Below are 22,500 nucleotides of genomic sequence, written 5' to 3'. Positions count from 1 at the left end.
AGTGTTCGCATTATCCTCGATAAAAAGAGGATTTTTTTAGCACCCTACTTTCTGAGTATGATTTGCCAACAACAGAAAAACGTTTGCCTGATTCCATTTAATGCTTCTGCAAACAAACCAAGAATTGCCGTTAAAGCTGACAGCTGAGTGAAAAAAAAAAGTATTTCACATTGGTTTTCAGTTTCTATTTGTAAAAACGGTACGGAAGACACACAGCATATGAGGTATTTTTATTTTATTTTTGAAGTATTATTTTACTAACACCTCTGCTTGACTTTTTCTTAAGGTGGAAGTAATTTATCAGGCACAATGCAAATCTGGATATACCTGGTGAGTATTTAAATTTGCATTTTTTATGCCGTATCCAAACACGATTACTTTTATTGAGAAATGGTCAATGCACGCTGCGAATTTCACTGATCAAGAATCAAACTGGAAGGATGACTGCTTATTTCAAAGATTTAATAAAATAAAATGAGAGATTAAGAGAGGAATAGATTGAATACCACCGCTCAGAAAGGTTGCTAGCAATTCTGAAACACATTTCCCATTGCCAAATTAAGATATCATTCAACGACTCAAGCGACGTTTAGTTCGTAGCAAGCTGTATTCTCGCGTTTAGACCAAAATCCTTGTTTACTTTAAAAACACACTGATAATTACAATGTTTTTTTTTCCAACCATGTGAAGGCGAGCAATCTCGGTTTCAAAAGAAAGTGTGGTTCGCAAAATCAAATCTTTCAGTTTTCTTATGATATTATGTCCTGGTCGTGTATGAATGATTCTCCATATCACTTTCATCAGCAATCTCTCTGGAGGTTTCGGATCAAAGGGCTTTACAGATTTTTTTCTTGTATTACCGGTGATGACAGAACTCTGTCATTTTGACATGCTCCTAAATTAGCAACAGTGACGTCCATCAATTTTTATTTTTCTTGCAACCTTCTCTATTGTGACTCATGGCCTAGATGAAAGAAGCATATCTAAGGACAATTGTGAAATTTGGGTTTCCATGATATCGACCATTTTTTAAAATAAAAATCGAGCTTAAAAACCATATTTTGAAATGAGGCTATATTGTGTTAATTTTCGTGAATGTTTGTCTACAGATACTTTTAGCTTGGCAAGAGACTTTCAACGAGGCCAAAGCCTTTATTGTGATGGTCCATAACGTGGAAAGGAGAGAAATCAACACAGAGCCTATCTCAGCATCTGCATCATTTTCGTCTTCAATCAATGGTAATTTTTCTACCTTTGTTTAGAATCATCTTGTTTGCTAAATATCCATTTTCAGAAATAACTACTGACGTTACTATGTTACAAGGACTATCGGAAAAAAAGACAGAATTACATTTGCCCTGTCAGCGCTCGAAATGAACATTTGATTGGGTGACGAGAAAAAGAGGTTTTCTCTTATCTCAATAAAACTTTATCCTGCATAAGAGTGAATCAGATAAGAGTGTCCATCTATCACTTTGCGGCCTAAGCCAGTCGCACAGTCGCAAATGGATTTATTTTTAGATAAACTTTGGGCGCGAAACAAACAATGGGCCCCCAACTTTAACCAATCAGAAAAAGCCATGTCACTCGTGACTGCTTCTGCCATGTCTTTTTCAGGGACATGACAGCTGATTTTGACGGGAACGGGCATTCTAAAAGTAGGCTCATTTCTGTGATTGTGCTTGGGAGCTCACCCATGCCATAACAACACTCTTATCTAATAGACCATTTTCGAATTCTCACGGCTGGACTGGATCTAGCATGAAATGGAGGCTAATGCGGGCACATCTTTTCAAATGCAAATTAATTTGCCCGCATTAGCCTCCATTTCATGCTAAATCCAGTCCAACCGTTAGAATACGAAACTGGCCTATTCACTCTTTCCTGCATTCAAAAGGGTCGTTTAGCGTTCGATTCCCACCCTTTCCTTGTGGCGTTTTTCCTTAGCTTATCCTACCCAGAAACGTTCACTAAAATGATGTTTTCAATCTGAAGCAGTTTTCCGCAAACAAAAGCAATTTCCTATTCTCGTCCCGGCAAAGCCCTACTTTTCTTTTGGTCACGTGATCCCTTCGTTTCTCCGTCCATGTGACCAAAAGAAACGGATGGATCTGGAAATGTACATAGGAAAGGCTGAGCGCATGCTTCTGGCCCTCTTGTACGGTAGGGTTTGCAGAAAACGGCTTGCAGTTTGTAAAACATCTCCACAGTGATTTGTTCGCGTAAATAGTATGAAATAGAATAATCAAAATATTGGAAGTACAACACTAAAGAACGATTCTGTACGGAGTTAATACGACCTCGTAAGTGCTCGCAGGCTTTTTTTTTTCATTCAGTTATTGAGGTATCGGCGAAAGTTGAAAGCGCAGTTTCTAAAAAATCTATTATTTTCTATTTCTAGTAAGCCTCAGTTCTACAAATTCACGACCATTTACTCCTAGTTCTTACAGTAAAGCTTCACTTCAAAACGATTCATCTGTCGCAACCACCCACTCAACCAATCAGCCTAGTCCTGAGAGAGAGATTTCCATTGGTGCCTCGGAGATACCTCTGTCTGAAAGCCACCCTACACCAAATGGTGAATCGGAACCCGAGGCAGAGGGCGAAATTTGGTCAGAGCCAACCGCGCAACCAGAGACGTGGCCAGAACCTGGGCCTGAATGGGAAAAGGCCTTTAAACTGTGGAAGGCTGCATGGCCCATACACGTGTATCTATTTGCCACTGCATTTCTCATCATTGGGGTTTATGCTGGATATTATGTAGTGTTAAATATTTACGACGGTCTGGGACGCAAGTACCTGAGTGTATGTTTAAACGCCATGGTCCTTCTGTTTGGAATAACGAGATCTTTTGTTCTGTTTTTCGATCCCTATCACCAAGGGGACTTAATAAATGCCATATTTTTTATGCGCCTGTTATGGTCAATCGGAGGACCTTGTTTGACTGCTTCCGACAGCCTAATTATTTTGGCCCTTGTGGAGACTTCCAGAGTATCTGTAGCACCGCCAATATTTCAAAAGTTCAGAACAATTTCCATAGTAATTGCAGTTCACTTTGTGCTTGTAATCGTCACAGATACAATAGTTTCAATGTACATGGAGGCCAAATTGATGATTTTATTGTGTCAAGTGTTTTTTAGCGTGTGGGGAATTACTTTGGGTGCTGGTTATGTGCGGCTCGCTTATATGCTTGACAAGAAACTGTTCAGTCATAAACAAGAAAAGGATAAAGCAGACAAAATATACATCTTTCTGATTTACGCCTCGGGAGTTGCCAATTTCTTCATTTGCGGGGTTATGATCTACACCATGGTGAGCGTATTTGGAGTTTATACTGACATTACTTTTGTAGATGCGTGGCATTGGTTCACTCTTCAAACTCTTTTTCGTTCGGGTGAGGTAGCAACATGCGTCCTTATATTCACCGTCAGCGCCAAACGAACTCGTGTAAAGGCAGCTGTCAATGATATCTCCGAAATTGATTCGCAGTCGCAAATATTTGATACATCACCCGGTTGCTCGGCATTTCGTAAATTGCGCATGCTCTGTAACCAATTACGGGACAGAGGAAAAGTAACTGACATTTCGAATTTTGGAAATGGTGCAGGGAAAACAGTTTTGACGGTCTATTCGGGAGACAATATTATTGACAACGGAAATGTACCCGTTGTTGAATTTAAAGCCTCTCAGGCAAGAGGTCGGGTCAGAAGGAAAAGTCTGTTTTCGCACATGCAGAAAACTTCCATAGAAAATAGAATTGCTCAGCTGGAAGACGCTCCATCCATTGTTCCCTCTGGGAAAAGAAAACGAAGACAGAGTTTATTTTCTGCAATGCATGATGCAAGCATTAGCAATGCCATCTCTAATTTCGCTAATTCATTGAGTCAAGCCAACGGCGACCCGAAAGAGGATTGTAATGATCGACACGAGAAGCCGGTCATTGCTGCACTCGGATTTCCTAGCAAAGAAAGGCGGACAAATGTGTTCTCCATTCATCAAGAAACAAGGCCAGAAAGGAATAGTAAACGCCAAGCCATGATGGAAGACATTAAAGAGGAGTCTGTTTTTGAAGGAGAGAGTGAATCAAGCCATCGTCCTACTTTGGCGAAGAAGCGAAGTTCAGACAGATTGCGACAAATAATGTCAAGTATGTTTTCGTCGGTCAGTAATAATCGCGTTGGTAATGTAACAGAACCAAGCCAACTCTGTGAAGTGGAAGAAAAGGACAGCAGCTGCGAAGACTCAGATTCAATTCCTGTTGAACATGCATGACTGCGCCCGTTCTGTTATTGTAAATTAAAACTCACTTTAACTCGTTTTACAACATGTACAGTTTTTCTTTTCTCCCGGTCAAATGCTTTTGTAGCACAACGAAAATTAACCCAACAATTGAATGAAAAATCTTTAACATGTGCGTCAAAATGGTGAAAAAGCCAGACGTTTTGTGGAATTGACCCACCACTCTACAGATATTCGAGTGAAGTCACTTTTGAAAAAGGGTTTCCTTGTTTTTACTCAAACTGCACCTGTGATCCGCTCTGGCTTTCGACACACTTTAGACTGTGGCAGACGCCGTTTTCAACCCAGACCAATTTTCAGTTATCAAACATCTCACCTAAACGAACTCAAAACTGCCTTGAAGTGTATTTGAATAGCCCTTATCGGGGTTATCACATGAACGAGGCCAAGGGTTCATTTTGTCATGAATTGATTCTTAAGCCTCTTTTGCATGTAGCTTTAAACAAAAGAAAATGTGCCTGCGGGCTCAACTCCAATAAGGACCCTTAGTCCTTCTCCTCTCAGATTCGTCATGTGTTGGTCAGTTTCCTTTTGAAAAACATGACGCATGCGCAAGAAAAACTCTTCAGTTAGGAAGCAACCTCGAAATGTCTGCCTTTTACCATTTTGGCGCAAACCATATAGATTTTCCATTTGTTCGTTTTCTTTTCCTGAGAGATCGCGCGGACGTGAGAGTGATTCCGACTGGATAGACTTTCATAATGCATTATGAGACTTTTTCAATAAAACACAGCAAACTGATTGACTTTTTTTCAACCACAATTTTCTTCCGCTTTGAATACTTCTTTTCAAGTAACTGCGAATATGATATGACAAAGATTATTATGCCCAGTTGGATTCAATTCGCAGCTGTTGACGCCATATGTGAGATGGAATTGCAATAGGCCATTTCCGAGTTTCGTGTCTGCCTCCTCTTCAAAGCGAGTCTAAGTACGAACTTTACATATGAATGAAAACTAATTTTCATACGAAAAACTTGGCACTTAAACCCGCTTTGAAGAGTAGGCAGACATGAACTCGGAAATGGCTTATTATATTCACGGTTCTTTTCTTCTCTAGGAGATTTTTCTCCCCATACTCCGCCGATAGTTTACAAAGCATCCAGATTTCAATTAGAGAGTGTTGTCTTGTGTCACCGCGGCCATGATTTAGGAAATTGAATTCGGTTCTTGTGCAAATGATCTTATTTGTTTCATAAAACTAATATGGCTGGTGATAGATATTGATTCAACATGGCTCCCACGAACTCCTAAACAAATATTCTGTTTGGTATATTCCACAGTTAAACAAAGTATTGGCGTTTGACAAGGCATTTGTGTTATTGAAAACGATGTGATGTGCGTAATTCAACAGGATAAGGTGAAGAAATAGTTCTATTATACGAAATTTGTTTACAGACACCTCACAAAACCAAAGCAATTCTTCAATCAGATTGGTAATCATCACAGGCCGATATCAGTGTGTTCTCATGGGAAGCAATCATTGACGCAACAATTATTTACTTTGTCGCGGGTTTCTCTTATATGATTCACCTGTTTATACAAGTGACAATTCATTATTGCTTTATCTGACTGTTTCCTTTTTGTTTTTCACAATATATTTTTCATTAAAGAAAACCAACTCTTCCACGGAAAGTCTCAGAATGACAATGCTAGATTTCGCCACAGACGGTAATATAACCCGACGGAGGGAAATTATTGTCTGGGGAGTTTGATAAACCTGACCACCTCTTAGCACGCAATTGTTTGCTCTACTCTTCAACAAGAGCTGATTTTAGAGGTTGCTTTTGTGTGCTCTCGTGTAATATGACAGTGGCTCAACTTGGTAAGACGCATTTACAATAAAACGCAAACAAAGTTGCTCCCTCATCATTTATGTTGTCAATCGAAGAGGAAGTTATTTGTCGAGCGGTACCACCGTGTTGCCTTTTTTCAGCAAAATTCTAAACGGTAGGAAATTACGAGACCCTCAAATACGTAACCTAAACCGTTCATTGCAGTTTTCTCGGTCTTCGACTGATTCACCGAATTTCATTAAATGTAAGGCAATTTTAAGACACTTGACTAACTCTTCATTAAGCTCTCTTTTCATTGAAGAAGTGGAAACTTGCTCCAATACTAAGTTAATGAACATTTTCCTGATAAATATATGCATTCAGCTTGGAACAAGACTCGCAGACAAAGTGACTATGAAGGAAATCAGTACGGCCTTAGTAGTATTGGTAAGTTTTATCAATTTGAAAAAAAGTTATCGTACGAATGTATATCTAAAAAAATCAAAACATTTGTCATTGAATGAGAAAAGTTCGCCTTTCCTCTCTCGCCGATCTTTCTCCCCGCACAATGTCAGGTACACACCCGTATTCTTTGTTAATATTCTTTTAAAATACATTCCAGTAATGGTGATTATTAATCGAGGTACCAACATAGCTTAAAATATAATTTTTTAAGGTGAGAACGTAATTCGCTTGAAAAGTTTAATGTTGTTTCCGTGATTTTTGTTGTTACCGTTTTGAAATCAAGAGCATCTCGGTGTTGTCTCTTCGCTCAGTTCCATGATCATTAGGGCCTCAAACACTACCAAATGTTTATGAGATAGATAAGAGCCCTCTTCCTTTACTTTGCTTGGGAGCCGCTGGCAATCGTTTTAAAGTATCAGAACCTTTTGCCTTTGAGGGAGTTGGCGGGCATGATTCTTGCCAGGTTGTTGGTTGTTTAGAGTCAGTCTTCTTAAGACCAACTTGAGCATCAGTAAAAAGGTCTTTTGGCATTGTGCAAAGTTCTGCAGTTGGTTATACTTTAACCTGCGATCAGAGAACATATGGGCGAAGCTAAAAATCGGCCTGATCGCAGGTTAGTTATACTTGCTATGGGGATACCCCTTCTATGGCTCGCTAAACACGGCTCCCTTCTTATCGGGCCGCTTAAAATATCGGCGAGAAAAAACTAACAGCAGTACTTTGAACTTCTTTTTTCATATGCTTTAGATAATTTTTTTCTGGTGTTGGGTAGAATGTAGACTACATGGAACATCAACGACCTATTTTCTACAAGACATGTCCCTTTCCTCGTCTGATCAAGGTAAACGCTTTCTTTCGCGTCACATACACCATTGGATCATTGCTTCGCCATATCCTCCGGTACTGAAAACAAAAGAAGTAACGTTATTCCTTCGTGAATGAATGTATCTCAGATCGATAAATAACTGCTGAGTTTCACACTTATGTCCTGAAATGCAAGAAATCTGATGCACGCTCAATTTTGACATTTGATCAACACCAAATGTCCCTTAAAATACGTCTAAGCATTTCCTACCCATTTCCAACAATAAGGTAAGGGTAATGGCCGACGTTATTTTTAGCTTAGGCAAACAAGCTCTTGCGTTGAAAATGGCGCGCGGTCGAAATATGGAGGGGCTTGGTTACTATCGGAACTGGAAATAGTAACCAAGCCCCTATATTTCGACCGCGCGCCATTTCAACGGAAGAGCCTGCTGATTGCAGGCTAAGTCACGAGTGATGTTGACGGTTGGGGAGAAGAGTAAGCGGACACTTATGGATATATCAGAGTTTCACGCAGAGATTGTAAACTAATGTCACGTCTGGCTCATTCGTCGCTTGTGTGTTTTCAGGTGAGCGAACGCAGCGAAAGCTTAGGGCCGAACCTGAAGAAAAAACAGAGAACAAAACTGCAAGTAAATATCGGTTAAACACGGAGTCTGACAGAAACTGGAGTCTCATGTGGTACCCAACTGAGGGAACACCCGAAAACTGGCCTGAGCCAGGACCTCGCTGGAATGACGCTTACAATACTTGGAAGTGGGCCTGGGAACTTCATATTTATCTGTACGCTACAGTTTTTCTCGCCATTGGACTATATGCAGGGTATTACATCATCGCCAACATTTACGACGGCACAGAAGGAAAGTATCTTGGTTTGAGCCTGAATATCATGGTGACCATATTTGGATTCACAAGGGCCTTTGTAATGTACTTTGATCCGTATCACCAGGGGCACATCATTGACAATACCACAGCGATGCGTGTTATTTGGTCCCTTTCTGGTCCATGTTTGACTGCAGCCGATTGCTTGATGATTTTAGCTCTCATTGAAACCGCAAATATCTCCATCGCTCCGCCAAAATTACAAAAAGCGAGCGTCAATGCAGCCATTATTTCATTTCATTTCGCGTTAGTAATCATCACTGACTTTGTTGTTGGAGCGCACGCAAAGGCCAAAGTGATGCTCCTGTTTTGTCAGGTGTTCTTCGTGATATGGGGCTGCATTCTTGGAACAGGAAACTTTGCTGTTGGATACAAACTTGACAAGCTGCTTTTCAGCCACAAAACCCCGAAAGACAGAGCAGATAAAATCTATGTCTACCTTATTTACGCTTCGGGCGCTGCAAACTACTTCCTATGTGGAATTGTACTCTATTCCGCGTTTGGTGTATTCGGAGTATATTCAGACGTCCGATACGTCGACGCCTGGTCGTGGTGGGCACTGCAAACGTTTTCCCGCTTTAGCGAAGTCGTAGCGTGCGTATTGATATTTACAGTGAGTGCAAAACGCACAAGGATAAAAGGTACAATTGACAAAGTCTCTAATCCCGCTCATCATGCGTCCGAGAGAAATTCCTTAGAGTCCAAGAGTGAAGCATTTCAAGAAAGGAATACCGAGCGAGGGAGGAAAATGAGCCTGTTCACTGCCCTCCGCGAAATAGCTTTGATCCAAGCTATGATGGAACTCTTGCCCAGTACTAACTTGGTATCACCGATGAACACTGCTGCAGAAGGTCTGACCGAGACCAGTACACTGTAACAAGTGTTAAGTCATTTCGTGGTTCCTAGCTCATACATACCAGTGCCAGTGCTACGGAGGGGAGGAATACAAAAAATTGGAAATATTTGAATTCATTTTTCGATGCAGGCCAATTTTCATGAGGCTCCAACTGTCACTGATATCATGAGGCTTCAGCTGTTGGACTAACCAGTGTGCGACATTTGATGCAAGTTGTCAAAGACAAGACAGAAAGTTCATTGATTTACAATTTCACTTAATAATTTAAGTGCCTATCACCTCAACACACTTTTTCACTTTATTTATTTTCCAAAATCGTTCCAAATACAATGTGTTGTTTTCAGAACCTTTTGATTGAAATAGGCCATTTTCGAGTTTCATGTCTGCCTCCTCTTTAAAGCGAGTCAAAGTGCAAACTTTTTGTGATGGTAATTAGCTCTTCTTTACATATGAATGAAAACTAATTTTCACAAGAAAAACTTGGCACTTAGACTCCCTTTATGAGGAAGCAGACATGAACTCGGAAATGGCCTATTCACTTATTTATTGGCTTTGAAAGACGGGAAAAGTGGTCATACTTTGATCCATGACCGAGCAATGAAGGGGAATGGGTCCGATACCGGGTTGACGTCCGGCGGTCTGCCTTGCATCGAGATAGTTTGAAAACAGCAATGCAAATTAATGTGTGACGTCAACGCGGTACCGAACCCATTCCCCTTCATTGCTCGGTTGTTGATCAAAGTATGACCACTTTTCTCGTCTTCCAATAAGATTCAGTCATAAGGTTTTAGAAGCAACATGATGTTTGGGACAATTACGGAGAATAAGTAAAGTGAAAGAGTGTGTTTGAGTGATAGGCACTTTAAGTTAGCTTTACTCAATAAGAGCACATGTTTCCTAATTGGAAGCAGTCCTGATTTTTTGGAGAGATATTGAAGAGTGTGTCGTGCAGTGTTGAATATTGAAGTAGACCGTTCAACACGATGAATGTTGCTGAACGTAGTTGAACGAAAGAGAGATGGGTTCTATCCGTTCAATAAGTTGCCTCTTGTTGAATGGCACTAACCAATCGTTTTCCAGTCTCGCGTTCACATAATTTGGAAGGTTCGATATGGCGACCGCAGCATGTGATGGTGAAGAATCATCTTTATTTGAATAGAACCAAGGCCAACCCTATTCTTGTATGACCAGTACCTGTCTAGCAATTTGCTAGGAAAATTACTTTAACCTGACTTGCCATTTTTTGTTGAATAAGAAAAAAATCTAGCAAATACGTTACTCAGTGAGATGACGCGTTCCATGCATGTAAGGCATTCCACACTTATCCTTCTCTGTGAGTGAAAAAAGTTTACTTGCCGGCGTTGCAAACTTTCAAGTATTTTATTTTTGCGCGCGCGCAAATTTGAGAGGCTTTTTTCTTCGTGGAGATTGGAACTGAAAAATTTGCTGTGGTATAAATTATGCAGCGGTTTCCAACTGGGCGCTTTAATAAAGCCAAAATCAACGAAGTTTCTTTTGCCAACCGCATAATGCTCAAGCTGTCAAATGAGCCAACCATTTTCTCCTCACTTAGCATCCGTTCCGCTATCTAAAGCGGCCTTCACACGGCAAACTTAAGTTTGCAAACTCGTGTTGGCAAACTCAAGTTGGTGTGTGTGAAAGACAACAACAGTTGTCAAACATGTTGGCAAACTATTGGCGAGAATAGAGACAAGTTCTATTTGTCGCCAACAGTTTGCCAACGTGTTTGCCGACTGTTTTGTGCCGTTCACACACACCAACTTGAGTTTGCCAAACTTGAGTTTGCAAACTCAAGTTTGCCGTGTGAAGGCACCTTAATATAAGTATTTAATCACAACCTTAGCGAAGTACGTGCAGGCGGCCCTTGGCACAAGAAAACGCGCGTATACGACAAAGTTACATTGCCACTGATTGGCTCTGGTCAGAGTTTTTCTCTGTCTTTGAGTGGGCCCATTTCTATTAGTAGGGCCAACGCTCACATGGTTTACGTGAGTAGAAAATAGCACCTCACATGATTAATCTCCACTACGAATAGTTAATTCTGCAAGAATAGGGAGCTTGAGCACGCGACGTATTAGAGCGAGAAAAAACAACAACATTTGATTTGCGTTTATTTGTTGATTTCATTTTTCAGTGTCCTCAATTAGTGTTTCAGCGCTAGAAGACTTGACTCTTAAATAAACTTCCTTTCCTTTCCTTTTTTCAGGGTGCTGCTCTTTGACTTGGGAATCCTACATCAGACTACCGTTACTCTTTGTTTGAAAATCCTCTTTAAGGCCACACTTGTCTGTAGGCTTGTCTATAATATCTTTGCAAGCCGCCGTTTTGTGCATTTCCTTTAATGCAAAGATGCATCACTTTTTTATTCACGTCACTTTAATTGAAATATAAACCTATTATGACGTCACTGTGTTTTGCTGAAGATCTGAGTCTCAAATTGATCGATTTTTCCTCAGTTCAGAATACAAAAAAAAAACCGACCAACGGCGACGTGGTTCGGTGATAAAAGAATGAGTGAGAAATCAAAGTGGGCTTGTATAATGATGGTAAGAAGTTTCTACATATCCACGTGCGATTGAAATCCCTAATTATTGTATTGAATGTGCGGATAGAATATTATCTGTTATCATTTTTCCATGAAATCAGTGTGTATGAAGGGATGAAAGGATAGAGAAGCACAGCTGTGGCTATGAAAAAGTTGGCTATCTTTCAGTACCTTTGCAGAGTCTGTTGTTTGAAGTTTGTATCATTTGTTCAATTGTTTAGTCTTTACTGAGAGCTGCTACATTTCCTCACTGTTGCGCTCAATGTCATGTTTAACTGTTTTGCATCAAACTAGATGTTAAAGCGTGTTTCGCAAACAAACATAGAGCTCAGTACTCTTGGCATACTTTAGATTTTTCTAGAAATTTGTGGACCTGACTTTTGGCTCATGGCATTATTGTTTGTATTCAAAAGGCGCTGACGCTGTCTATCACAGAAATCACCTCCCAAAGAAGAGAATCTTCTAACACCCCAGCTGCGGCTCATGCAAGAATCAAGCACGGAATTCGTCCAACAGATACTTCGCATCCTCCAAATAAAACTCAGATATTCCAGGACAGTGAAAGAAATATTTCGTTTAACAGATTTCATAAAGTCTTCTCAGCACCATTGGCTGTTACAGTTGGATCTGGCCTATCTGCTCTCACAACCTCACTCGCTGCAAACTCAAACAGTGAACCTGAACCCGAAACTGTGTCTCAGCCTGAGCCCGAACCAGATTGGTCCAAAGCTTTTAACGAATGGGGAGTAGCTTGGGATATTCACGTGTATCTATTCGCGGTGACATTTTTAGGCTTTGCAATTTATTCCACCTTTTTTATTGGTATGAATCTGTACGTTGGACTCCACCAGAGATATCTAGGCTTTTGTTTGAACATTGTCATGTTCATTTTAGGTTTTACCCGAGCATTTGTGCTCTTTACGGATCCGTACATGCAAGGAACCACAATCAATAACCCACGTGCTTTGCGCTTTATGTGGGCATTGGGTAGCCCATGTCTTACGTCATCGGACTGCCTCGTTATTCTGGCACTTGTTGAGACAGCAAAAATTTCAGTGGCTCCGCAAAGTATGCAGAAGTTCAGCGTCATTTTAAAAGTCATCCTGTGTCACTTTGCTTATGTGATTACTACAGAATTTGTTGTATCAAAGTTCATTGGGGCCAAAGTTTTGCTTGTCGTTTGTCAAGGATTTTTCATTGTCTGGGGAACAATCCTCGGCGTCGGTTATTTCATCCTCGCTTACAAATTAGACAGAAAACTCTTCGGGCAAAGAGAATTGAAAAGCAAAAGGGATGTACTTTACATTCGTTTGATTTATGCTTCTGGTGTCAATAACTTCATTCTCAGCGCACTGTTTTTGTACGCTAGCGTTAGTGATTTTGGCGTTTACTCGGACTCGAAATTTGTTGACGCTTGGTCGTGGTGGACATTGGAGAGTTGCCTCCGTGTTATAGAAGTCGTAGCTTCACTTCTTATTTTCACAGTCAGCGCAAAACGAAAGTCGTTGAAGAAAACTCACACAGAAAAATGCGAAGAAAGCAAAAGCCGGAGAATAAGCATGTTAAATTATTTTCGATCTCGTAAGTTGCAAACAGTAGAGACTAAGGACGCTACTGAGCCTGATAGCAAAGGAGAAAATGCGGTGTTAACAGTTATACTAGAAACTGAAATCGATGATAACGTCACCGAGCCGTCCCACAACCAGCTGGTAGCGGGAAAAGAAAGCTTATCAAGTATGTTTAGTGATCTGCACCTGTGTAAAGTGCAACAAGCTCATGCTACTGAGGATTTGAAAGGAAACGAAGAGGTTGTAATTGATATAAACTTGAAGGATACTGAAACAGAAGATAACATCGCCGGTCCGTCCCACGAACAGTTGCTGGGGGCAAAAGAGAGCTTAATGAGCATGTTCAGTCACTTGCAATTGAATAAGGAGCATAGCACACTTGAACCGAGTAACTAGGCAGTTAAAAAAATATATTTTGTGATGTTATAAACAAGAAAAAAGTGGGTAATAAACTATTTACACTCAGTTTTAATCAAGTCTCATATACCCTTTGGCGCGCTCTAAGTGATATCTCTAAAACTGACTGATGGTATGTACATAAAATTTCATGCTCCCCTTCGGTTGTATAACACTCAAACTCAGTCGGTTATAAATGAAAAAAAAATAAAGAACTTGAAGCTTCTTTGTAATAAGAACCAATTTGTGTCTATTGTAATATGATAAATACGTCTTTTACGACAAGTTGACTCCTGTCGAACCCTGTTTGTGCATGCGCAAATCTCATAATGCTCCAATACCTACCGCTTGAGCGATACATTCATTATCTCTCGGGACGATTTCAAGTCCCAAGAGCAATGGAAAACAACGAACGAAATTGTATATGAAATGAACAAAGGGGACATTTGAACCCACAAATGACCAGCTCCCAACATCAGTGGCTTCGTAGCTCAGTTAATTAGAGTGTCGCACCGGCATCGCGAGGTCACGGATTCAAACCCCTTTTGAAGTCCTGAATTTTTCAGGCTTCTCTACGCAATTGCTAAAATTGCGTTCATGACTGCAAGCATTATAGCTTTACCTGGAAAACAACGCTTATGCAAAATACTGTGGGCAAACAAAGTGTTTCATGGGAGATGTGGCGAATACCATTGGCCCGTTTCTCATAAGCACCGGAAACATTTGAGGCCCGAAAGAAGGTTACTCTTTTCCAGTGATTCTACGTTTATTGGAGGCGGTTAGTATGCACATGCGCGAGTTCTATAACGCCTTAAACACATGCCTACCTTTGTATAACAGTTGAATCTCTTCAGTGATACGAGTGCTGACACAATTAGGATAAATGCTGTTTTTTTCGGGAAAGTGATTTTCCTGCCTTTTGCGAACGTTAACGCTTTGAAACGATATGCCGACCAGGTGGAAACATTTCATCACTAATAGTGTTGAATAGACCAAATCAAAGCGTGATATATGGACGACGACCCACTTGAGTCATGATCCAGAAGTTTATGTGCAGATGTGTTCTACACAGGTAGCGCGTACTGTTTGACTCCAACCAACCCGTCATTTCATTTTTCGCGGGGTTCTTATCTGTAGTTGTAAAGGAAAACGGGTAAACAAGTGCCCTCTCGTCGGTCCATATTAAAGGTTACATTTCCATCTGGGTTCTCGATCAATCTTGTGTAGACTAGCTCGGAAAGGAACTTTATTTAAGTGTCGAGTTGTTGTAGCGCTAGAGCACTAATTGAGGATGCTGTAAACTGAAATTAGCAATTAACCTGAATGAAGTCAAATATTGGTTTTTGAGGAGAATGGAAAACCGGAGTACCCGGAGAAAAACCTCTCGTAATTTTGCTCAATTTTGCTTCATATCATATTTTTATGGGCGATAAATTGTTGTAAAACTGTAATTAGACGTATGGCTTGTAAGAGAATAAAATATGTCGTAACCGCTAAAGTTTGCCTCTTTGGTCTTCAGTAGTCCCGCCATTGTCAGATCACTTTGAGTCCTCCTCATAACCCCACAGGGATGTTGCTCAGTTTGCTCAGAGTATAAAAGTGGTCGATGAGTTTACAAGTCCTTGCGCTGGAGCAACATGGGTGACAAATTACTCCTTAATTTGGAGAGAAATGTTAGCGTTGATGTGAAATTACAATATTGCCATGGCAACTTTTCCTACAGTGCCAAAATGACGTCTTACGAACGTAATTTTTCACCCATGATGTTAATAGCTAATCAAATGGTGACTAATGAAATTAGGGAATAATTTCACTTCCGTTTTGTCCAAAATCAAATAATTTTTTAAATTGAACAAAATACCATACTAACAATTATCCTGACCAAGAGACAGTTATTTTCTGTTGTCCTGACTTGTCCGGTAATACGATAAAATCTAAAACTACGTAAAATTTCTGAAAGGTCCTGAAACCTACCTGGGAACAATTGGTACACGACGTTTTTGTAGCCTGTTCCAGGCTATAGTACGGAAAGAAAATGCGTGCTAAAAAACCCCCACTCGCTTTTCACACGCAGTTGTTTTCGTTGTCCCGACTATCTGGGAGCCTGGAATTGAGACTACCACAAGTGAACATTTCGCATGCTAGGACACAAGTGTCTTCCAGATTTTTAAACTAATAATCTCTAATGCGGAAAAGATACTTAGTGGTTGTGTGAAGACAATTAATTAAGTTAAAAGGGAAAACGTATTTTTTATATAAGCAGGAAAACCATTTTACGTCACGTTTGTGCCTGTAAAATCAACTGAAATGTCAATTCCTTGGAAAAACCAGCATCTATTTTTTTTGGTAGGCTAAGTGTCGGTGAGCCAGAGCAGTTACGCATGCGCGGACGGAATGTTTGAACAAGAGAAAAAAACGCAGTATCTCCAGACATGGCGCTGGAGCGTCGTACCAAACGAGTCAATATAGCGAAAGAATTCGATGTCTTAAATACTCAAGGGAAAAGTCATTTTATCTGTCATATGGTAAGCACTGGAGTCGCAGATGACAAAGTGTACGCACGCGCCCGGCTAAAGGGAACACATATACACGCATAAACTTTATTTCATGTTGGATTTCAGAATAACTTCAAGAGCTAATATCTTCGAGACATTACATTTACAGCTAAAGAAAATCCGCTGTACAAAATGCGGCCCTGGATTCTCTTTTAAAACCAGTAAACTCATAGGTACGGATAAAATCAGGTGGCTCATTCCGCAACTTAGCTGATACGCAAGAAAAAGAACTAAGATTATGAGTGGTTGTTCTAGATTTATTGAGGGAGAGAATGCAATATCTGCGAAGATCATTTCCCGCAACGGCAACCAAAAGTGAACAGATATTTAAAGTTATCATCTCTAATGGGGAAAGGGAAGCAACCCAAGCACCTCAAGCAACCCAAGCTTAGCACCTCAAACAACCTAAGCACCTCAAGTCAAGCAACTCAAGTAACGCAAGCATCTCCATACATAACATTCCTACCCACAATTTAGTGAATATCTGGTATGTTTAGGCAGCGGTATATCAAGTACACTTAATGTACACTTTATATACTACTGTTTCTGTTATTCTGGTCGCAATAATTTTCCGCCATCTTTCGAATTGAGGGAAATTTTCGGCGAACAATTGAATTTGGGAGTTGAAATGCTTCTTCTACGATGTAGTTTAAGACCAGAGCTTCATTTAGGATAATCAAGAGGTGATGAGTCAGTTCGAAACGAGTGAAAGCCCCAAAGAGGTTTTCGGTGAACTTGGTAAACGATGGGTGAACCAAGCGAGGATCACGAAGGACTTTCAAAGTATTTTTATGCGACATCTTTCTGAATACGCGTTCAAATGTTTCGAAGTATACTCAGCTCCCAATCTTAAAGCAGCAATTAATGAAGAAAAATGTCAGAGGACTATTTTCACGCCTTTGGAGTATTTCCTGTGCGGGGAAGATCCTGTCGTTGGTTTTCAAACACTTCAGAATGCCAATTCGCCGTCCCAGCTCTGTGGGAAAGTGTTTAAAGTTGGGGAACCAACTTATTCTTGCAGGTTTGCAGTTTTGTCTTTGCTGATTGAACCTTTTTCCCCTTAATTTTTTTCTTATGTCTTACTTTTAATAATTGTTGTGAAAATGAAAAGCTAGACGCGAGTTTTGTTTTGTTGGGGAACAGATCGACAATTAAACTGTTGTTTTTGTTGTGGTTAATTTTTTTTTTTTGGTTTAGAATTTTTCACACCAGTTCAATTTTGGTTTTTCTTTATCCAATATCATTACACATGTGACATAATCTGAAACAAAGGAAAAACAAAACTGAACTGGTGTACAAAAATTTGAACCTGGAAAAAATTGAACCACCACACATATTTAGTAATTTAAGCAGTCTGAATACTTTTAAACATGGTGCTAAGCAGTCAGTGTGGAAACAAGAGTCAGGAAAGGAAAGAAACTGGTAACCAATTGACTGTCATAAAAATATAACCCCTCCCCACCTGAAACAATCTCGTCCCCAGCGTCTGCTCATCTTTTGGTCAGCACCAAAAACACCACTTCTAAGGTAGGAAGTGCGCAAATCACGGACATCTGCCTTATCTAGGCACGCTCAGAAATTTGAAACAACAGTGGTTGGCAATGGTGACAAAAATGAACCTTCACTACGACTGCACATAAATTGTAAGTGGCAAGAGTCTTTGTTCGTGGTGCTGACGGAGGTTGCACCTGAGAGTGAGACTTGCTCTGTCTAATGCCAGACGATTTTATTGGTCAATTGGGGCGCTTTAAGTGTGAATGGGCTAACAACGTCTAGGTCCATGTCCCCTTTAACGCTTCCCAACCTCAGCAGAGTAGATGACCAATTAGGTTAAGATAGTTCCCCAGCTCAAACTTTCTTTTAACCTCGTTTTATTTTTCTTCCTATTTTTGTAATATCTGTCATTGTATTATTCTTCTTGAGCTAATAAAAAGATTCTTCTTCTTCTTCTTCTTCTTCTTATTATTATTATTATAATTATTATTGTACTCATAATTTTAGGCTTAGATTTTTGATTACCTTTTTCTTCAGAAATGCTTAATTGTCTTTTTCCCATTTTTAAATTATTCACATATTGTAAACAGTTTTCTATCGTGAAGATATGATTTAGTTTTTAAAATTTTAACTAATTTCGATCATAGTTTAAAATTGTAAATATTTACTAATTGTTTTGATAGTGGAAATAAAGTTATTATTATTATTATTATTATTATTATTATTATTGCTATAGCAGTACAAACGTTTGGATGCTGGTAGATAAAGCAAGATAGGGCATATCACGTAACCTATCTGCGTAACAGGAAAAGTATATTTACAGATCTACATTATTAATACTAGAAAAAAAAAATTAATAAAAGGCCTACGTGGTAATTAGATTTCCCTTGAAAATAACTTCAAAGTTATAGTAATATTAAGTATTAAGATGTGATTGTTTTGAATGTCCTAGCAATATTAAGTGTGCAGCTCAAAACAGCTCTGCATTCTCATCAGAATTTCCTTGTGTCTTGCTCCAAAAATGTTTCTCATCTCAATTTCTAGTTCCTTGGACCAGCCTCCAAGTATATCCATGATGACGTATCGTGGGTGTTGTCTTTACAGCTGCAGTCATAGAGGTCCATACTTCTCTGTCTTTTCTGTTTTTTTCTTGTTGCGATTATCTTATCACGGATAGCTCATCTCAACCATGAGTACTTTCTTGCTCTTGTGATCAACAAAGTGTGCATCCACCTGATTAGAACATACAAAAGTGTGATCAGCATATACCAGGACGTCCCAAAATGCTTCTGTGTTGGGTGACTTGTAGAGTGGTGTAGACCTCACTTGAGAGAATCATGGAGGAACTTTATCCGCAAGCTTGATATCCCTAAGCGTCTCAAAGAAAAGCTCCTTCAGTGCAGAATTGTGTCTTTCTAAGTATTTTCAATGTGCTAGGGATGGACAATCATCAAGTACATGGGCCAGACTTTCAGTGGCTTTACCACACATTCTACATGTGATATCGTATTGTTCTTATCTATAGTGCCAGTCTTAAAAGCTGAGTTTATTTGGAGTGAGCTGTTCATACAACTCCATAACACCAGCAATGCAGTGGGTAGGAGCACGCATCCAATTACTGAGCCATGCAACACAGCCTTCATGACTCAATTGATCATCCTTCCATCTTGATCTCAGTAGGTTTCCTTGCCAAGGTTGATCTTCGATCTTTGCCACAAGCTTTTCATTTATGGCTTTCTTGAGATGTTTCTTAATCTGCTGTCCCTTGATCTTCATCTCTGGTGCTTCCAGGTGATGCTTCGGGGTTATTCAACTTCAGAGTTATCCCTAGTTCCTCAGCACACTTGTTTGCATCTTTAATGAGTGAGGAGAATCCCTTTTCTGCCGATCTTTGCTCAAATTGTTGGACAGTTCTCATCATGGGGTGTGAATTCTCATGTAACTTGACAGCCACTTTTATCTTGATCAACTTATACTCTTGTTCAATAGACCGTAAACCTCGACCACTTTTCTGCCTGGGGAGATATAATGCAGCTGTGGAGCCTAGTGGATATTTTCCTCGGTTTTCACTGATGATCTTTCTTGTCTATCTCTGTTTCTTAGTTGTGCTAGTGGCCAGTGCTGTGTCCACATAGGGCATGTGAGCACGGGTAAAGCAAACTGGTTGTTGCAATAACGCGATTACAATCCGACAGTGGACTTGTCCAGATTACTGACAATCTTTTCAAGTACACCTTTGTTGCCTCTGTAAGTGCTTGATTCCCATCTTGCATCACTGACTCTCTAATTCCTAGGAACTTGTAGTTGAATCCTTACTCAAGGTTCTTTACCACTGTTGTTTCATCAAACTGAGATCTTTAGCATTTTGAACTCGTTTACCTCTTCTAACATAAATGACATTGCATTTCTTTGAATTCCAATGGAGACCCATGTCTTGGGTAGCATTACAGGTTGATCATAAAACCTTGTTTAATTTACACTCAGAGGCAGCAAAGACTTTAATGTCATCTACATAAAGTAAGTGAAGTTATTATTATTATTATTATTATTATTATTATTATGTCTGAATGGGTTTAAAAAAAGATTTTAATATCGTGCATACCATACATACATGTATGTACAGCTTTATTTAGTAGTGCACCTAGGAAGGTAGCCTATGGCTGATGTGGGCCTGCCCAACTACAGAACAGAAATAAGAAATTTTAGGATAGTGCATGAATATAAGATTACATTGAATTAGTTAATATTAAAATCAATGAAATTATGTATGTATTTTAAGATGGTAAAATGTGTATCATTCAAGTAAGTATCCTTGTTTGTAACAAAGCATATCTCCTTCTCAAAGAGATTTAGCATTTAGAGAGTTCCATAATGGTGGTTATGTAGGGTATTCCATGTGATATGGTCTTAATAAGAAAGGTAAAATCCATAAGTGTCACTCTTAGGAGTATTGATGATGTCAGCAATATCTTGGCTTATACATGAATGCATATATCACTGTCATTTGAATTATTTTCTTTTCAGAGATTGTGGCTATGACAATACATGTGTCTTGTGTATTCATTGCTTTCAAAAAAGCATTCACAAAAACCATCATTACAAGGTATTTATGACACATTTGCTTCTAATGGTATATTGTATGTTCGTGGTGCCAGGAATTGTGGTTGATTGGAAGAGAATTGCATAACTTCCCTTTTGTTCTCTTATCAACTTCTCCATTGAAGATGTAACTGAATATATTGATTTTGTGTATAAAAGAAATTAATTTGTGTTGCAAAAGATCATTGCATGTATTGACATTTCTTTCATTGGTTTCTTCTATTTTGTATTTCAATACAAAAGACATTGTTCTTGAGGGAATGGTGAGAATTCTGATCCAACCGATGCAATCACCAATCAGTCTGCAAATGGGGTGGGTCAATAGTTGACCTTTGGTTGACCATCTGTTGATCATGTGTTGCCAAATGCGTTGGTCATTACTGGTCATTAAAGTTCATTTCACATGTCAGTAACATTTTGGTAATCTGTCGGTGAGGTGTTGGTTGGCGATGATTAGGGAAAACTCATTGCTTTTTTAACATAACCTTTTTACCATGTTACAGTATTGTGCAAAAGTAAAGCAAACATATTTCGCCAAAATTTGTGGCTTTTCCTGGCTTTTCGACGAAAAAATATTGAATTTTCGATGGAAGCGAATTTTCAACGAAAAGTCATGATAATTCGCAAGGCCTATTGTTTCCAACTACGCGAATTTTCGAACGAAAATTGACTTCGCATTTTTAGTGCGAAAAATCGCTCTGTTGGATAAATGACTTCGAAAAATTGAGCGAAATTTCGCTCTTTATTTGCTCTTCTTGAACATCCCACATATTTTCTGGACAAAAATTTGCCAAGTTCGAATTTGCCGCAATGATTCTTTTCTGCCGTCATTTCACAATGTGTAAGCTCTACAACAAACTCTTGTTCGTTTACATAACAGTTCTACAAGACTCACCCAGATATACTTCAAAGGTTCCTTTTGCTGTTTAGTTCACGTTAAAATCAACGTAGCTCTTTACACAATTATTCTTCGGTCATTTCTTGGCTCTACAACGCCACTCGCCGACGCACGCCATGTTTTCGCTACCCCAGAGCTCTTCTCTTGACTGAAGGAGAGAAGAGCTCTGGGGAACCCTGAAACAAAGTGTCTTCTCATTGGTTTTCGTGAAGAACAATCAAAAGCATCTCTAATTGGTGCATTCGTGTTAGCACGAGGAGTGAGCAGGCGCAGTAAGGTTCAAATAGCCAAATTTCGGCTATAAGAACCCTACGGCGCATGTTCTCCTTTTTAACAGCCCTGACACAAATCCATAACATAATGACCAATATCAGGGGTTTCATTAGAAGCTGGTCACCGGCCGTTTACTGCTGTCTGTGTGTCAGGAATTTGCCTCTCACCACCTACTACTCTGCCTTGATTTTCACTCAAATCCTTGTAAAAGACAAGAGAGATGGCCACTTACATTGATTAGCTCAGGCATCTACTTTAAAAGTTATTGAAACCCTTGCAATACTGGAAGAACATGTTCTCACACTCAAGTGGGAGCTGAACCAAGCCAAGCCGACATGCATCCTTACCTTTATTAACACAACCAAAAATGTAATAACTACATAATAGACTCTATCGGGAAAAAAAAAATCATGAACACTGTTTACAAACTGAATGGAATGTGATAAACATCCCAAAAAAACCCAAAAAGCTGCGTTGAAGAGACTCACGAAGGGTGGGTAGGAAAGGCAGGTCAGGCAATGGTGGATGGCAAAAAGCAAACTAAGCTGCCAAC

General features: G+C 39.6%; 4 protein-coding genes across 10 annotated transcripts in view; all 4 read left to right on the top strand.

The window, feature by feature from the left end:
- LOC137978782 (uncharacterized) overlaps nt 1-5,044 on the top strand; it is a 14,944-nt gene extending 9,900 nt beyond the window's left edge. For all 4 annotated transcript variants that reach the window (XM_068825845.1, XM_068825843.1, XM_068825846.1 and 1 more), the window contains 3 exons: nt 287-330; nt 1,110-1,239; nt 2,402-5,044. In XM_068825845.1, coding sequence (XP_068681946.1) covers nt 310-330; nt 1,110-1,239; nt 2,402-4,272 — 2,022 coding nt within the window. In that variant the 5' untranslated portion in view covers nt 287-309 and the 3' untranslated portion in view covers nt 4,273-5,044. The remainder of the gene's footprint in view (nt 1-286; nt 331-1,109; nt 1,240-2,401) is intronic.
- Nucleotides 5,045-6,017: 973 nt separating this feature from the next.
- LOC137979125 (uncharacterized) lies at nt 6,018-10,696 on the top strand. 3 transcript variants are annotated; one of them, XM_068826315.1, is made up of 4 exons: nt 6,018-6,123; nt 6,458-6,520; nt 7,286-7,379; nt 7,930-10,696. In XM_068826315.1, the coding sequence occupies exons 2-4, from the start codon at nt 6,488-6,490 to the stop codon at nt 9,117-9,119; spliced, it is 1,317 nt and encodes a 438-aa protein (XP_068682416.1). In that variant the 5' UTR covers nt 6,018-6,123; nt 6,458-6,487; the 3' UTR covers nt 9,120-10,696. The 3 variants fall into 3 exon arrangements, with proteins under 3 accessions (XP_068682416.1, XP_068682417.1, XP_068682415.1); XM_068826316.1 differs by lacking the exon at nt 7,286-7,379 and having other exon boundaries at nt 6,024-6,123; nt 7,930-10,689; XM_068826314.1 differs by lacking the exon at nt 6,018-6,123 and having other exon boundaries at nt 6,202-6,520.
- Nucleotides 10,697-10,875: 179 nt separating this feature from the next.
- Nucleotides 10,876-13,778, top strand: LOC137979124 (uncharacterized). Its single transcript, XM_068826312.1, has 2 exons — nt 10,876-11,665; nt 12,078-13,778. The coding sequence occupies exons 1-2, from the start codon at nt 11,630-11,632 to the stop codon at nt 13,626-13,628; spliced, it is 1,587 nt and encodes a 528-aa protein (XP_068682413.1). The 5' UTR covers nt 10,876-11,629; the 3' UTR covers nt 13,629-13,778.
- A 2,965-nt stretch (nt 13,779-16,743) lies between these two features.
- The window catches only part of LOC137978671 (E3 ubiquitin-protein ligase UBR2-like), a 42,523-nt gene continuing 36,766 nt past the window's right edge, over nt 16,744-22,500 (top strand). For both annotated transcript variants that reach the window (XM_068825684.1, XM_068825685.1), the window contains exons 1-2: nt 16,744-17,204; nt 20,702-20,780. In XM_068825684.1, coding sequence (XP_068681785.1) covers nt 16,870-17,204; nt 20,702-20,780 — 414 coding nt within the window. In that variant the 5' untranslated portion in view covers nt 16,744-16,869. The remainder of the gene's footprint in view (nt 17,205-20,701; nt 20,781-22,500) is intronic.

Source organism: Montipora foliosa, chromosome 12 (assembly GCF_036669935.1).
Source record: "Montipora foliosa isolate CH-2021 chromosome 12, ASM3666993v2, whole genome shotgun sequence".
NCBI lineage: Eukaryota > Metazoa > Cnidaria > Anthozoa > Scleractinia > Acroporidae > Montipora > Montipora foliosa.
This window is presented reverse-complemented; position numbering and strand designations above follow the sequence as displayed.